The following is a 15,802-nucleotide window of genomic DNA, read 5'->3' as shown; positions in this document are numbered from 1 at the left end:
TAGGCAACAGTCACAGCTGCTAACCAAATGCATGGCATCCTGTGGTGACAAGGAATTCAGCATGTACAGCAGGCTAGCCGATGGCACTGGCATCCATTCATCTTTAAAAGCAGTAACCTGGAGTATGGAAAATAAAAATCCTGCTAGCCACTGCTGTCCAAAGGCAATGTTACAGGTGCGTCAAACAGATTACTGTGAAGAAAAATGTGGCCTCCCGCTCTGGAATAGGTTGGAAGGAAACAATGAGGTGAACTGAAATCATTTGCTGACAAGAAGGGTTTGAGTGCCCAGCCAGGGACATTTATGAACTGTAGTGTACTGTGGATGCTTCACCTGGAACGGTGGAAACGGCGTACGTTTTGTTTGCCAAATCCTCTGTGAAGTCCCCAGTGCATGAGCTGCCTCTTGTTCCTGTCCACTCCCCCATATTCCTGTCCAGACCCCTCTCTGAAAAGCTGACCTACCTTGGCATGGTGGCCTTCAGGTCTGTGGTAGCAAACTCACCAGTGAGCATCACAATGTACGAATCACCTGCCTTCTTTAAAGCAAGAATCGACCTTGGTTACCTCTGCATCCCTCAGATATTAGTGTGGGGCTAGAGTTACTGCCACAGAAGGATGTGTGCAGCTAGGCTGGGATGACTCGGGGCTCCTTCCTCTCTCTGCCACTTGGATTTCAAGATGTTTCCAGCACTAGGACATAAGTCTTTTCTTTTTCATAGAAAACGGCTTGAAGGTTAAAAAGCTTTTCATCTCAGAGTTCTATTTTAATAGTTTTCCTACCAAATATTAAAAAAAATAGATCAAGGCTGATTATACATAAATATCTGCATACTAAGATTAGGAGAAAGGTCTTTCCAGCCAGCTGATGGTATGGTCCTATAGTCCCAGCATGAGGGACATGGAGGCAGGAGGATTGTGAGTTTGGACCCAGCCTTAGGTTACTTGGACCCTGTCTCAAACAAACAAATAAACAAGGTATTTTAAACTAAAGATGTGGTAAGACTCCTTTATCTTTTAGAAAATCTCTCCCTTTAAGCCATGTGACAAGAGGCTGTAGGTAAGTCAAAGCTGTGTTTTAACTGCTTTAGCTGTCACCTACACAGGGTTTCTCTGTGTAAGCCTGGCTGTCCTGGAACTCACTCTGTAGACCAGGCTGGCCTCAAACTCAGAAATCCACCTGCCTCCGCCTCCCAAGTGCTGGGATTAAAGGTGTGCGCCACCACTGCCTGGCTAGCTGGGTCACCTTCTAAATAAAGACTGGTAAGGAAAAAATATTAGGTTAACATGAGGACATTATTCTACAAATGACAAATGGTACAACTCCTTGATTTAAAATAAACCATGTACCATGTTCTCCTTGCTGTTAAGGACCACCTTGTTAATCTATCACTAACATCAACAGTTCTTGGAATACAAGTGACTAGTAATTGTTGAAAGAATTCTACTTTTACAGAGAGGGAGAGAGAGGAGAAAGGAGGAAGAAGAGGAAGAGGAGGAGGGGGAGGAGAAGAGGAAGGGGAAGAGGAGGAGGAGGAAGAGGAGGAAGGGAGAGGGGACAGATACTGACTTGAAGCATATAGAGCCTTTAGCTAGTCAGGAACTCACTATGTAGAGAAGACTGGCCTTGGAATTCACAGAGATCCTTCTGCCTCTGTCTCATGAGTGCAGTATTAAAGGTGTGTTGGCACCATGACTATCTTGAATCAATTCATTTTATGATCTGCATGTCATTTGTTCCTTAAAATATCTCATGTGCAAATTACTATGAATCCTCAGAATTGTGGTTCAAAAAGTAAGGTTCTGAGCAAGCAAGAGAGAGAAAAGAGAAAGTGGAAAAGTTGGGGCTGGATATGTCCCTCAGATGGCAGAGGGCTTACTTAGTAGGCAGGAAGCCCTGGGTTTGATCCTCATTACTTTGTAAAAATATGTGTCACTTGTACGCCTATAATCCTAGTACTTGGGAGGTGGAGGCAGAGGGATTTGCAGTTAGCTCAGGGTCATCTTTGGCCAGTTTGGGATACATGAGAACATATCTTAAAAAAAAAAAAAAAAAAAAGTGAGGAAGCAACGTGAATTTCATGAAGGCAGAGGCTGCACTGGGTCGCTTTGTTTACTCTCCACTGCTAGGCCAAGAGCCCAACATTTAGTGATATTTATATTAATAGCAATTTTGATAATAAGTGAATATTAGCAATATGGAGCTCACTCACTTATATTTCCACTGTGAGAAGAGCTTTATGCTATTCTCAGAGTCAGAAACCTACAGGTACCATCTGTATACATTCATAAATATAAAGCTAAAAGATAACCATTTTAGGAAATACTGCAACTTAAATGAGAATAAGTACTAATAACCTTGAGTGGGTAAAAGTAAATAAAATAGGCTGAAGGAGAGAGACCCTGTCTCCAAAAGTAAAAAAAAAAAAATAAAAAAGTAATATTTATTTCAAAAGAAAAGCAGCTATCTCCCAAAAAGATGAGATAGGAAAATTCAATAAAACATGAAAGATGTGAGCCTCAGTGAACTCTTGGATATTAAACATTTCTCTTTCATCAGATCGAGGACAACATAAGACTGGCTGCACAGCGTTATTGAGGGCATGAAGAAATAAATACAGCCTTGTGCTTCAGGCATGAGGATAACTTCCTGTACATTTGGCAATTTGACTTTAAAAATTAAATACAGTGCCTCTTTGACTCAGCAAATCCATTTGAAAGAATTGACTTTATGAAAGTATTTGGACTGGACTGAAAGACTGCAAGAGCAAAGGAGCAAAGTCCATCCAAAGAAACCTTCATACAGATCAATACTGTTCCTAGTGTGACATAGCCACACAGGAGCATCTCATAGAACCATCCAGGTCTGTGCTCACCTGGAGACAATGTCCACAGCCTACTAAGGGGATGTTGGCTTCAAGATGGGAAAGTTCTAGAACTGGATTGTGCTGGCGAGAGAACAGTTCTGCAAATTTACTAAAGTCATTGCATTCTCCAAATAGCTGAGACTCAGGGCATAGGGTTTGCACACCAATAGCTGTTTCTGTAAAAAGTTACCTACAAAACAGAATGTTATGAACATCATTTTGTCTAACACAGAGATACACACACAGATGCATACACACTTGCCAATAGCCTCCCAGATGTACACACACAGATGCATGCACGCATGTGAACACACAACCCCCCCCCAGATAAACACACATACACAGAGACACAAACAAACCCACATTCACAGACACACAGAGATGCAAACACACAGACACACAAAGAAACATGCAGATTTATACACAGACATGCACAGACACACACACACACACAGACACACACACATATAAGATACACACAGACATGAGACACACAGACACACTAACACACTCGTAGGTGGTGGATTTGCTGTTTATATTTTCCAGTTCTCCACTGTAAAAGCAATGGGCTTTTACAATCAGCCTTGGGCTGGGGAGGGCTCCCCGAAACACCGGGAGATAACCCTATGGACGTTACTTAGCTGCAATTCACCAGCATCAAGCATCTCACAGCCTCCTTGGTCTTTGTTCAGTTCTTTCTTTTAATAATTTGTTTAAACTCCAAACTTCTGTTCCATCATCTCATTTCACTGACTTGCCCTGTTTTATATTTAGAAAAATGTATATTCTGGCTAGCTGTGTTAGTAACAAGGCTGGGGCCCGCCCGCACAGGTTCCCAGTTGGGATATACTTTAAGTCCTCTGCTGTAGCTCCAGTAGAGACTCCCAAGAGCCCTTTCTGCTCACATTCAGTTCCCGTTGCAACTGTGGGAATGTATTATGCTGACGCTGAGTCTCCAGGGCCCCTTGAAGGGCTTCTTTTCAAGTGAACTCATTTCATGTCTTTCTCGGGCCATTACAGGTGGCTCTCGGTGAAGCCCAGGGGCCATCGCTGCTCCAGGAGAAGTTTTTAGGTAGTCTCTTGAATTAACACTCGATACGGGTGTTTAGCTTTCTGGCTTTGGCCTGAAGCTAAAGTGTCATTGAATGTAGTCCAGATATGACTTCACCCACCCCTCACCATGCAGAGCTATTCATCATCCTGGCAATTGTTCTGCAAGGCCAAGAGGGACTAGGTAGATTGGAAGATGCAGGGGGGGGGGGGGTCCTGCTTGAAGGACTAGGGAAACATCATTTGTGAACATGCTAAGCCCCAGATGTTGCCTGGAGGAACTTGAGATGAACAGCCTTAACATTTGCAGTGTCCCGGCCAAGAAGAGCTCTGGGGAAAGTGCAGAGCACCATCAAACCTGAGAACGCGTCAGAGGGAAATGAATTCTTCCCCAAAGCTTTCAGGATCCGCATTCATTTGGCAACTCAAACTGTGAGCATCATCTAAAAACCCCAGAGATGGAGCTGGCCAAGTGTTCACTGCCAAAGTAAAAGGAGAAAATTAAAAGTCCCTCTTAACCACGGTCACGGTGCCAGCTGTGCTGGAGAAGAATGTGGTGAGGTAAGGCTTGTGCTGACACAGGCTGCAGCTGTGCCTCTGTTTCCCCCACGAAACAAGGGCCTGGGGCCATTGGCCAGTTCTTGAAATTGGTGTTGGCCTAAACCAGAAATGTTATCAAAGAAGAAGAGATTAGACAGCAATCACATCATTGCACTTTATTGCGTGAACAGTTTAGACAATGAGGGCAATGGTCTATATCCCCTTCTACAGTCAGTTAAAAATTTGTAACTCTCATTCCATAAGTGAAAGCTCACCATGTGTCTGTGGAGACGGCACCCCTGACACCAGTGGTGGAGATGTGAAAATGCTCCTAGGGGTAGCTATTGTGTGAGCTCTGCTGTGTTTTGCGTAGGTAGATAGAAGAAGGCAGTTTTCAGAACAATCTTATTGGTGAAGAAGGCAGGGAAGACAAAGCCAGGGAGAAGTTACATTTCCATGGGGAAACCGAGGAATCACTCAGGAAGACCTTGCATGGCTGAGTCTCCCCTGAAAAGCCAAAGCCGAGAGCCCACTGGATCTGGCTTGGGACCCACCATTCTTGGGTTGGGTGCCAGCTTCTCATCTAGTCAATAATACAGTGTGAGCTACCCATCCCCGTCTCTTTTTCTAAAAATGGGGGCAGGGCTTTCCAGCTCACTGGACTGCTGTGAACACGACATGTGTCAAAGCATACCAAAGAGAACCCATGTGTGCCACCTAACACAAACAGCTGGTACTTTCTGGAATTTTTGAGTTTTGAAACAGAAGGGAAAATAACCCTCAGATGGAGATGGTGGGGGGCTACCTGTGATGATGGATTCTGAAGGTCACTAAGAGGACAGTGAAAACAGGCAACACCACGTAAACTAACTCCCCAGCCAACTCTCTGGGTATCCGCTGGAGAGGGGAGAATAGTCTTGGTTACAAATGCCTGGACAAGAGGAAGCTGTACATGGGGCTTCCGAGTCAGACAGCTGGCTGACACTGAGCAGCCACCACGCCCTCATCAGCCACAGAGCTGATAGTTTATTTACTCTGAATGTTTACCTAAGGACCATTATCACAGAGTAGGTGAACTGGACCCTCGGGAGCCTCTTGTCTAAATTTCAAAGGGAAGCCATATTGATTTTCTTGTAAACCTGTGCTCCAGCAGTCAATGGCCCTTAAGTAACTGACCTCTGTTTACTACAATTTACCAGGAGCCTCAGAACACAGTACAGGTGGGGAGAATTTGCTTTTCATTCAAGCGAGGGGGCTCAGCACCTGAGTGAGCCCACGAGGGGATCAGTGGGACAAATGAAGAGGCTTGTAAACTCACATAAAATTGTGTGTCGAATCCTGCTCTGTCAGAATTTAAGCTGATTGCACTTCTGCCGGTACATTTCTAATTGCTATTATCTGACTTGGGTCCCCATTTAAGGCTGGCATAATAATTTCAATAATTTTTGTTTGTGGTATATGCGTTCATGTGGGTGTGTTCATGCGTGTGCATGGAGGTCAGAGCTTTCCCTCTGTTGCCCTCTACCTTGTTTTAGGAGGCAGGGCTAGATTCACTCTATCTCACCTAACCTGGAGCTCACTGACTTGGCAAACAGGCTGGTTAACAGCTCCCAGGGATCCTCCTGTCTCTGCCTCTGCAGTGCTGGGATTACAGGTACAGACATGCCTGGCCTTTTATGTGGGCGCTGGGGATCTGAACTCAGGTTTCCATGCTTGCACAGTGAGTACTTTAGCCAGAGAGCCATTTCCAGTCCCCGATTTCAATAATTACTAAAAGTCTGCAAAAGTTTAACTACCCAAATGCATTCTGAATTCTGGGAAGCACACTGGGCCTGTTTTGTCACTTTTTACATGAAAAATATACTTGTTAATAAAAATAATTGAATTGGTATAAGTATTCAATGTGTCCACATAATTTAACTGATGAATTATAATCCACATGGTCCTAGTTTTGTTTTGGAGAGAGAAGTATTATGGGGCTTAGATCTTTGAAAAAACTGTGAAGAACAAAAATGCACATTAAAGATATCCAACAGTTTGTTAAATATTCTTAATGACTGATTATCTTACAAGAAGAGGTAGTCATAGATTTACGTGCAGGCAGACTAAAATTGGTTATGTCCCCAAACATGTCAGACAACATAAAAGACAGACTCTGTAGACAATAAACAACCTGGTGGGAACGAAAACCAACAAGAAAAATCACTGGCATATTTCTTCCAGACCAGGATCCTGACAACTTATATTCCACAAGGGAACTAGAGAAGAAGGGTTTTGTTCTGTTTGCTTATGAGTAGCTTAATGTCTTAAGTTCTGTAGAATTTAAACAGCACCACAGGAAAAGCTCCCTGAGCAACTAACGGACATTATTTATTCTAATTCCTGTTTACATCCAGTCCAATATGACTGCTGGCTCTGGCTTCCCACCGCAGAGAAAGAAAAAGAAAATTACTTTTAGGCTATTTACTCATTCCACGGATTTTCAATAGACCCAGCCTGAGGTTACAGCCCAGGATGTCCCCCCTTTTTTTGAATGAACACTGTAGCTTTTCCCTTCCTCCCTCCTGTCACTTCCTGCCTCTCTTCTATCTTCCCTTCTTTGTCTTCTGGCTTCCTTCCTGCCTGACCTCTTAAATAGCGTACCCCCTTAAATGGCCTCCCTTTCTTTAAACACATACCTCCTTGGGGAGATAAACATTTTATTGACGAGACACTGGGCAGAGGACAGCACGTATCATCATGGAGCGCCTTCCTCACAGAGTGCACAAGCCTCCAGACAAGGGGGACAAACCAGTCCTCAACACAATGACACGAAAGCCATGAGACAGTCGGCCAAGGTAGCAATCCGGCCCTGCCTGAGTTCCAGGAAAAACACGGGTCTCCTAACTAGAAAGCTATGGTCTCTTGCTCTAAATTGGAATGATTTCCAGATTCATTGATGCAAAGAGCATACGCCTTTCTGGGAAATGCAGTAAAAAGAGGTACATTTTCAAATCACTCTAGTCTCCTGGGGCTCCCCCAGATCATTCTGACAGAAAGGAAGAGAGAAGTGGGCAGGTTTAAGCACATTAATAGCAAACGACAAATTAGTAACTACGTTTTTTAATCTTCAACATTCATAATTGCACAAAGTATCACTGATCATTTAAATAATACATGTCAAATAATCTAATGAAGAAACCGGTAAAGTGGAACATTAAGAAGCAACAGCGTCAGAGAGGAACACTGAGTGCAGAAGGAGACTGGCTCTCTTGGAAGTTTGAGATCCTTGCCAACAGGGCAAAGAGCTATGGAGGAACACATGGAAATGTATTCCGCCTGCTAGACCACACCAGTAAATACACAGCAATTCCAACAGCTTCGCAGAAACAGACTGTACGTGTACACACTCACTTCTAACACCAACATCCATTGGTGGGAATGCAGAACAGGGACAGACAGAAGACTTTCAAAACAGAATTGGGTGAAGAGGTCCACCTCCTGAAGACGTGATGTTAAACTGGCAAATCAGAACTTTGTTACAGATGAAAAGTATTTTCCTTAAAAATGTATATGTGTCAAAGATGACCGAAAATCTTGTCCATGCTAGGGGAAAGTTGAGTGTGGAAAAATTTGCATTTTTCAATCTATGCCATAAAGAAAATAGAAAGCCAGTACATTTTGGCATTAGCAAAAGGCTGAACCAAGTTCTCAGGCAATAAATTTATGGGGAAACACGACAGGCTCCTCATTAAAGCTATGTGTACATTGGCTGAATGTTATACACGATTCTTGAATCCTGTGGAAATTTGGGCATGGCCTGACATCTGAACAATGTCCCTGGTTTGTTTGATTTCTCAAGCATTGGAAAATGTTGTACTTTGGAAATCAAGTAGAGAAGAATAAACACATTCTGAACAGAGCTGAGCTGACTGAGTTATTTTTCCATATGTCTCCATGAGATATTTATTACGTTTACTTCTCTTACAAACACGGCCTCCGTGCTAGAAATACTGTGGGCCTCTTCCTTTTTTTTTTTTTTTTTTTTGATTTAAAGTGGTGAGAAAATAGTACTGTTAAGGCAAATCTTACCCAGCAGCAGTAACCACCTAAGGATAGGCAATTTTCAGCTGGCTTTTCAGAAGCTGGTTGCCATGACAAAGAGCACAATTTATTCTTTAGTCCCTTATCACAGCTACAATCACAGACCATAAAAATTAACAAGGCTCGTCCTTCCCTATGACTTCATGTGCCTCATCCTTACCTGAGGTCTTTTGTTCCCCCAATTAAATAGAATGGATGTCAGTCATCTAGCAATTCAATTAATGCCAATTCAAAATTCCGGCCAAAACCAGAATCTATAATCACAGCTTCCTAATCACAGCTCAGTCGTGAGAATGAAAAGCAAGCAGGAAATTGCACTAATTACTCAATTAGACTAATACTGTATTTTTAAGCAAGGGGTTGTCAGCCCTGACAAAGGACTCATGAGTCCCCCTCACCTGTGTGTCCCCTTGTCTAAGTGAAGCTGACGCTTTCAAGTGACTGTGATTTCTACCCATCTAACATAGCTGGACTCACATCAGGCAATGGGAAATTTTACTTGCTATAAGGCTCATAATGACGGGGACAGCTGTGGTGGCCTTCCAGGGCTCTCAGCACAGACCTGTAGGATGCTGGGGTCCTCTTTCTGGTGAGAACAACTGAGCATACACCCTTTCTGGTCCCAGGAAACCATTTAAGGAGGAGATCCTTTTGCACAGAGCTTCTCTGCTAAACCAGTAAGATGGACCCATGCTCACGGACCAGCCCTCAGCTTCAAATGCCCAGTGGAGGCTGCAGCATGCAGAGAGAGCTAAGACTCAGCCAGCCACCTGGCCCAGTGTGGGGCCTGTGGGCTGCAGGAACCAAGAGTTCATATGCACCCCCGGGGACAGTGGCCAATGCCAGGCCCACCTGAAGAATCTTTCATGAATCAACAGTGAATGAGAAAAGCTGTCTGGGAAGAACACACCAGCAGATGTGACTGAATTATTTACAGAACAACACTGGTTATACACCAAACAGGCTGGACCTTATTTAAAAGAAAGTATCTTTCTTTTTTCCTATTCAATTTCAAAAGACATGCATCTTCTGTAAACAATAGGGAGGGCAACTAGAGCCTGTCAAGCCTCTGGGTTTTGTGGTCATCTGTCAAAATCCCTCCTGTGTGAAGGGAGGGGAGCTGCAGACAGGAAGAGGTGGGCCTGGTCCAGCCCGTGTAGCATGGCTGTTTCTCTACAGCAGCTCTGAAAAGGACCAAGTTGGGAGTGCTGGGGGTTACAAAAGGAGGGGACATTTATTTGACTAAACAACACAGGCCTTCACTTCCAGGGTTTGCCTTGCAGGTGACCACTGTTGAGAGTGCGGGAGTTGGAGTGGCTGGCAGGACAGCTGGTGGGCAGGTTTTGGCCACCACGACCAGCAGGTACCTTCGAGTCTTTTCCAGCAGAGTTATTCTGGTTCAGTCGGCCTGAAAGGAGCAAGAGAGAGAGGGAGCAGGGCCACAAGAAGGGTTTCCAGGGAAGATCAGCTAAGAACACTTGTAAGCTAACGACGGCTAGTCTGTGGCCACTGTTAACGCTAATGAAGCCCTCTGCAGCATCTTCTGTTATCTACTGCTGATCTTAGGGGAAAGCGTGGGGACGGAGGAGAGAAGCCCATAGCTCTATCTTTTCCCCCTTTGTTATCCCCAACAAATCTGGTCTCTCACCCCTTTCTTGATGGGTGACTGAGGAGAGGGGGAAGAGGAGGCAGAAGGCAAAGGCAGGAAGACAAAGCAGAGGCTCTGGGCAGGGCTTTAAGCAAACCCAGAAGCAGAAAAGGGAGGGGATACCTTGTCAGTCCTCTCTGCCTAAGACGCATGCTCCCCAAGTTTGTTCTCAGCACCCAATCCTTGTCTCCAGTGCCGCCCCTCCCCCAGTACCTGGGTGAAGCACAAAGCCCCAAGCACTTTAAGAACAGGGACAGAAAGCTACTTTTCACATGACAAGGGATATTCAAAGGAGCACAGCTCAGTTCCACAAAAACAAAGGTCAGAGTCTCTTACTAGGGTTGTCTGCTGGTCCCTGGTCCGCTTCCAGGTAACATTCTATCTTTTTTAAGTCTTCTGGGGTAAATCTCCACTTGTTCTCAGCTGGCAGGGCTGGCATTTTGGGGCTGGGTCGTTTCCGGACAGAACCAAAAGGGAGGGCCTGCTGGCAAGAGGCTGGCAGGGAGCCAGTGACCAGTCCTTCTGGGAACTTCTGAGCTAAGACTTTCAGACCTATCATAGGAGAACATCAGGAAAAGCAGGATTAACATAGCAAGGCCCCAGCAAAGCTGAAGGAGGCCTGTGTGTCTGCTAGCCCTTCAGCACCAGGTTAGAGGTTTGAAATCATCCTTTACTGCTGTGTCAACAGATAAACTAGAAATGGAATTCAGCTGAGAATTCCATAGGAAAATTGTTTGCTCGAGTTTTTACTATTTTTTCCGGAACCCCGCAGTGATGCTGTTATCTTAGAAATTAAAAACACGTGCCTGCCTTAATCCTAGCAGTCAGGACGCTGATGCAGGAAGATTAAGAGTTTGAGGTCAGCCTGGGCTATGTGGCAAGATCCTTTCTCAAAAAGTATAAAAGCCTCAAATCAATGAAACCTACAGTGAAAAAATGAACTTCCCATTTCTCTGCAAAACAAAACCCACCCAACCTGCTGCCAGAACCAGAGGACACAAGAGTCACTTGACTCCCGGTTCCCTCAGAGAGCAAAGCTTTCTCTTTGCCTAGCACTCAGGTCCTAGCACTGGGCAATGGAGGAGGCGATGGTGTGGGTCTGCAGGGCAGCTGAGTGTAGAAACCCAGCCTGTAGGGCAAACTGCGACTTTGCTCACCCCCGGAAAGCATGAAGAGGTTCTCAAACCCGCGCTCACACATGGTGGTGGCTGCCTGGCTGGCCAGCCTTTCGTCGTCGTCGTACAGAATGATGATCTTGCCATGAGCATTTTTCTGTGAGGCAAGTTAAGGTTCTAAGCACAGAGCTAACACTTCCAGACAACAAGCCCTGAGCAGCCAGCCAAGGTTCATCCTGCAGAGTGCAGGGAACACCAGGCTTCATTCTTACCATGGTTTGTCACAGAAACCACACTCTGCTTTTGGAGCTACCGTGACCTAAGTCCTGACAGCGTGAGTTGTGTACTTGACACCTTCTTATTCTTTTACCTTTAGAATGCTGGAAAGGAAAAGTCACAGCCTCCATTTTAAGTTTCTTTGTCAAATAGACCACCAGAGGCTTCCTTTTTACTACAGTACAACAGATCCAGCTGAATGTCCAAAATAAAGAGGCAGTTTTGGAAGTAACTCTGACAAAGAGACATTACATACTGTCAAAACTGGGGCTTCCAAACAGCTTACATTAGCATGGGGAAATCATAGACATGAGTGACTTCAATTTTGTAAGACAAATCATACACACACATATAGTGACTAGTTAGAACAAAATATCTCAGTGTGGTGGTAACAGTTGACATTCAATGGTCTGATAACAGGACAGTTTACTTTTTTTTTTTTTTTTTTAACACTTTCAGTATTTTTCCTACTTGTATTATTTTTATGAGTGAAAAAATTTAAAAATTTTAAAAGAAAATAGGAAAACTTTTACTTCTTAAGTTCAATTTGGGCAAGTGTTCCAGAGAAATGACAGTGTCAGGGTTCTCAACAGATTATACACGCTCAACTGGTACAGTGAAGCATGATTTAAAGGACCTGTCTGAACAGTTGGGTGCTCAGCAGCTCCTAAGTATCCAAAATCTGAAACATACTGACCTGGCTAGTGTCAAAGGTCCCTTGTAGTGATCACACTAAGAACCTGGCTCATGGTTAAATTTGAGTCTTAAAATCCCGATAACATCCAACTCCTTAAAATATATCAAAGGATACGTATTCAAGAATGTCATTTGAATAGGGGTTCATTGTCCTGGATAGAGTTGCAATGGGGTAACTGTAAGCTACAAAGAGAAGAACACAATCAGAAAGCCTAGAGCACTCTTACAATCTGACCCCACTTCCAAGCTGGCTTATGGTCTAAGAGGTAAATACACTTCCAAAGTCCATGAGCCATAAACCAAAATATACCTGAATATTTCATGAGAGAAATAAAAAGGGCTCCATGAACAGAGGAAGCCGGACAGCTCTGCTCACTGCACTGTGCTCTGGGCCGTGAGGCACCGGAGAGCTCAGTCAGCCTCTCTTAGAGGTCACCGTGGTGCTCACTCCAAGGGTTTCCATAATGGAGCCAGCACAGTTTCCCTGACTGCTGACCCTGTGCTAGCATTACACTTCCCGGAACGAGGCTGGGCTCTGCTTCTGAGACTCGGCCCCTCTCTTACCCCCGATAACGTGACACTGCTGATAAGAGTCTCTGTCCCGAACGTCCAGCAGCAGGAAGGGACAGTCCGGATAAGGCTTGTCTTTGCCACTGGGCTCTTCTTTCTTTACGAGCCCTTTGTCTACATCCAGTTCCCCAACGCCACTGATGACGCTGTAAGCAGAAAAAAAAAAAAAAAAAAAAAAATAGCTGACCAGAAAGGAGTCAGGGGTCAGAGGTTGAAAGGTCAAATGCATGTCTTCAGAATGGAGAGATGAGGAATCCTGATCCTCGTCTTCTCAAAGGGCACCCCAAAGAAAATGTAACTGGGTAGAGTGCCTCAGGTCTGCCCAGGAAGCAGGACTGTGTAGATGCTATTCTACTACTGGACCCCAAGTCGGGATTACTATGTATCTATTATTATCCTCACTCAGAGAATGAAGCAAAGTCTCTATAGGATGGAGGAGTAGAAAGTATAGGGCACGTGGTGCCTTCAGAAACAAAGGTGACATTTAGAGAAAGAAAGAGAGGACAGTTAATCCAACAGGATGGAAGGAGTATAAAGGCAGAATAAATGGGCAGAGAATAAGGTTTGCAGGACAAGAGAAATGCAAATGACTTCTCTGTTTGTTAAACACAATATAAAGTATCAACAATGTTTTATATGTTTCACATACAGTTTTGGACCACACGAACACAATCCAGTCAAATGTGGACAGACTATAGTGGCACTCCCATAAGATGATATGCTGTGATATGGGAGCCATTTTAGTTAGTTAAGTACACTCTCTGATGCTCCATCATGGGGAAAAAAAATCACCTAATGACATATTCTCAGAATGTCCCATCATTAAGTGACGAGTGACTGTCCTTACACAACGACCTATCCAGTGTGGAAACTGAACCTTATTTCCAATAGTTATCTGCACTTACTTCCAATTTACACAGGATGATGGTGAGCCTGAAGAGGCTTTTAGAGTTAGTGGCATTCATATAATGAGACAGGGGAAGAGCTGGGACTAAAATAAGGGAGTTCATCGCTGACAGTTCTGTTTCTAAGGTCATTAAACACGAGCTGCCATCTTAATGTCATAGAGAAAATGTAGCAAGAATATCAGAGGACTAAGAAGACCAGGGACTGTGAACAAAATGGCAAGTAGCAGAATGACTGTAAGAAAGTATGAAGACGGTATTGTTCTCGGACATCTAAGGTGCTGCTGAACCAGGAGCCGCATGTTGCCTAGCTCCTCTTCATCACAAGACTTCACTGTCTGCATTTAAATCCAATAAACACCGTGACACCATACTACACAGTCCACATTTCAGTGATGCAAAAGGGCCGACTTGATAAAGAACCTGCACTCTCGGTAGACCACTGTTGGCTTATATCTCTTCTTTTTTAATATTGAGAGGCAGAGAGAGAGAGAGAGAGAGAGAGAGAGAGAGAGAGAGAGAGAGAGAGAGAAGAAAAGAGAGAATGTGTACCATGTGTTTGTATAAATCCTCAGAGGTCAGAAGATAGTTTTGAGCTATACTATGTGTTGAAAACCAGCACTTCCTTATAACCATCAGTTAATATTGGTGAGAAATAACACACGGAATAAGGTTCTTGTAAATAAAAAGGATGAGCCATGTACAGTTTTAGCTTAAATGCCAGTGGCTGCCATCAATTTCCTCTGTACCTGTCCCAGGGCACTCTGTGGCACTGTGTCTTTCTTATTCTAGACAGGATACTATGAGCTTCAGTAGAGGAAAAAACTCATACTCAGAACAGAAACCCAGAACCCGAAAAAGTTAGACCCTAGTTAGCCCACACGCAGAAGGGCTGAGGAGACAGAAACCAAGAAGAGACGACTAATCCGTGCCTATTAACCCACTTCCACGTGAACTCATACAAAGTGAAAAGGGCTCAGGTAGCATTTAAATAGAAAGAAAGTCGAAGTCTGGGAGATGTGGGATGTTACGGCTGCCAGCTCTGCTGAAGGTAAGAATCACTGAGATGGGTTAGGAGAACACCGCAGTGAATGCACGAATCCAACACAAGTACCTCTGCAGAGTGGAGCGGCTGGAGTCCCCTGCTCCTGTGCTGTTGATGAACTGGACAGGGCTGGGTGACTGTCCCCCAGGGCTCCCTTTCCCATTGGTCTTGGCAGCGGTTTCAGCATCAGCCTCTGAAGTTGCAGAATCATTGTCTAAAATTTGCAATGAAGAAATATTCAGGGCTGGTGAGATGGCTCAGTGGGCAAAGGCGCTTGCCTTCGAGCCTGACGACGAGTTTTAGCCCTGGAATCCACACAGTCAAAGGAGAGAACCAGTTCCCAAGAGTTACTCTCTGACCTCCACATGCACACGGTTATGTGTGTTCACCCACTCACACCACAAATTAATGTAGAGTTTTAAAAATCAAAATGTAGTCAAATGGAAGCTCAGAATTTGAAGTAACTTATTAAGTATTTCCATTGATACAAAGTTAAAAAAAATCATATCACTATCACAAAGTTATTCTAAAAGTTGTAACAAAAGGACCTCTCAAAATACAGTGAAGTAAACCCCAGGAGTTCCCTACGGCCCTTTCATGCTGTCTACAAGTGAAAAAAAATTCTTAAGATGTTATGTGCCTCACCCCCACCCCAGCTGAGGATAGAACCTGGTGCCCTGAACTTGCCAGGCAAGGGCTCTACCAATTGAGCTAAATCTACAATCCATCCTTTTTTTAAAAACTGTATTTATATTTGCTCTAATGGTACAAAGGAGACAGTGTGGAAGCCCTAGCACTTGGTGAGCACTGGGGAAGTGGCACCACATTTATTAGCAGTCATATTTTCCCTGTTGCATGAGCTCTTACAGTAAATAAATTTGGCAGTCATATTAAAAAGTGTCCCTCATAAAACAGTGATTAATAATTTTCATTAAATCTTGAATGGGTGTGATGGCTCAAAGCTGTAGTCTTAGCATTTCAGACGCTGAGACAGGAGGACTGATATAA

At 44.1% G+C, this 15,802-nt stretch overlaps 1 protein-coding gene across 7 annotated transcripts in view; it reads right to left on the bottom strand.

Annotated features, from left to right (window-relative positions):
- Positions 1–7,542: 7,542 nt before the first annotated feature.
- Positions 7,543–15,802, bottom strand: part of Cep41 (centrosomal protein 41) — a 39,796-nt gene continuing 31,536 nt past the window's right edge. For all 7 annotated transcript variants that reach the window (XM_034519495.2, XM_034519494.2, XM_034519496.2 and 4 more), the window contains 6 exons: positions 14,864–15,008; positions 12,839–12,990; positions 12,390–12,457; positions 11,345–11,459; positions 10,524–10,739; positions 7,543–9,947 (listed from right to left, as the gene is read on the bottom strand). In XM_034519495.2, the coding sequence (XP_034375386.1) occupies positions 9,799–9,947; positions 10,524–10,739; positions 11,345–11,459; positions 12,390–12,457; positions 12,839–12,990; positions 14,864–15,008 (845 nt within the window). In that variant the 3' untranslated portion in view covers positions 7,543–9,798. The remainder of the gene's footprint in view (positions 9,948–10,523; positions 10,740–11,344; positions 11,460–12,389; positions 12,458–12,838; positions 12,991–14,863; positions 15,009–15,802) is intronic.

The sequence above is a fragment of the Arvicanthis niloticus genome, chromosome 15, assembly GCF_011762505.2.
Source record: "Arvicanthis niloticus isolate mArvNil1 chromosome 15, mArvNil1.pat.X, whole genome shotgun sequence".
NCBI classification, from domain to species: Eukaryota; Metazoa; Chordata; class Mammalia; order Rodentia; family Muridae; genus Arvicanthis; species Arvicanthis niloticus.
The sequence above is the reverse complement of the archived record's forward strand: the minus strand, read 5'-3'. Positions and strand labels throughout refer to the sequence as shown.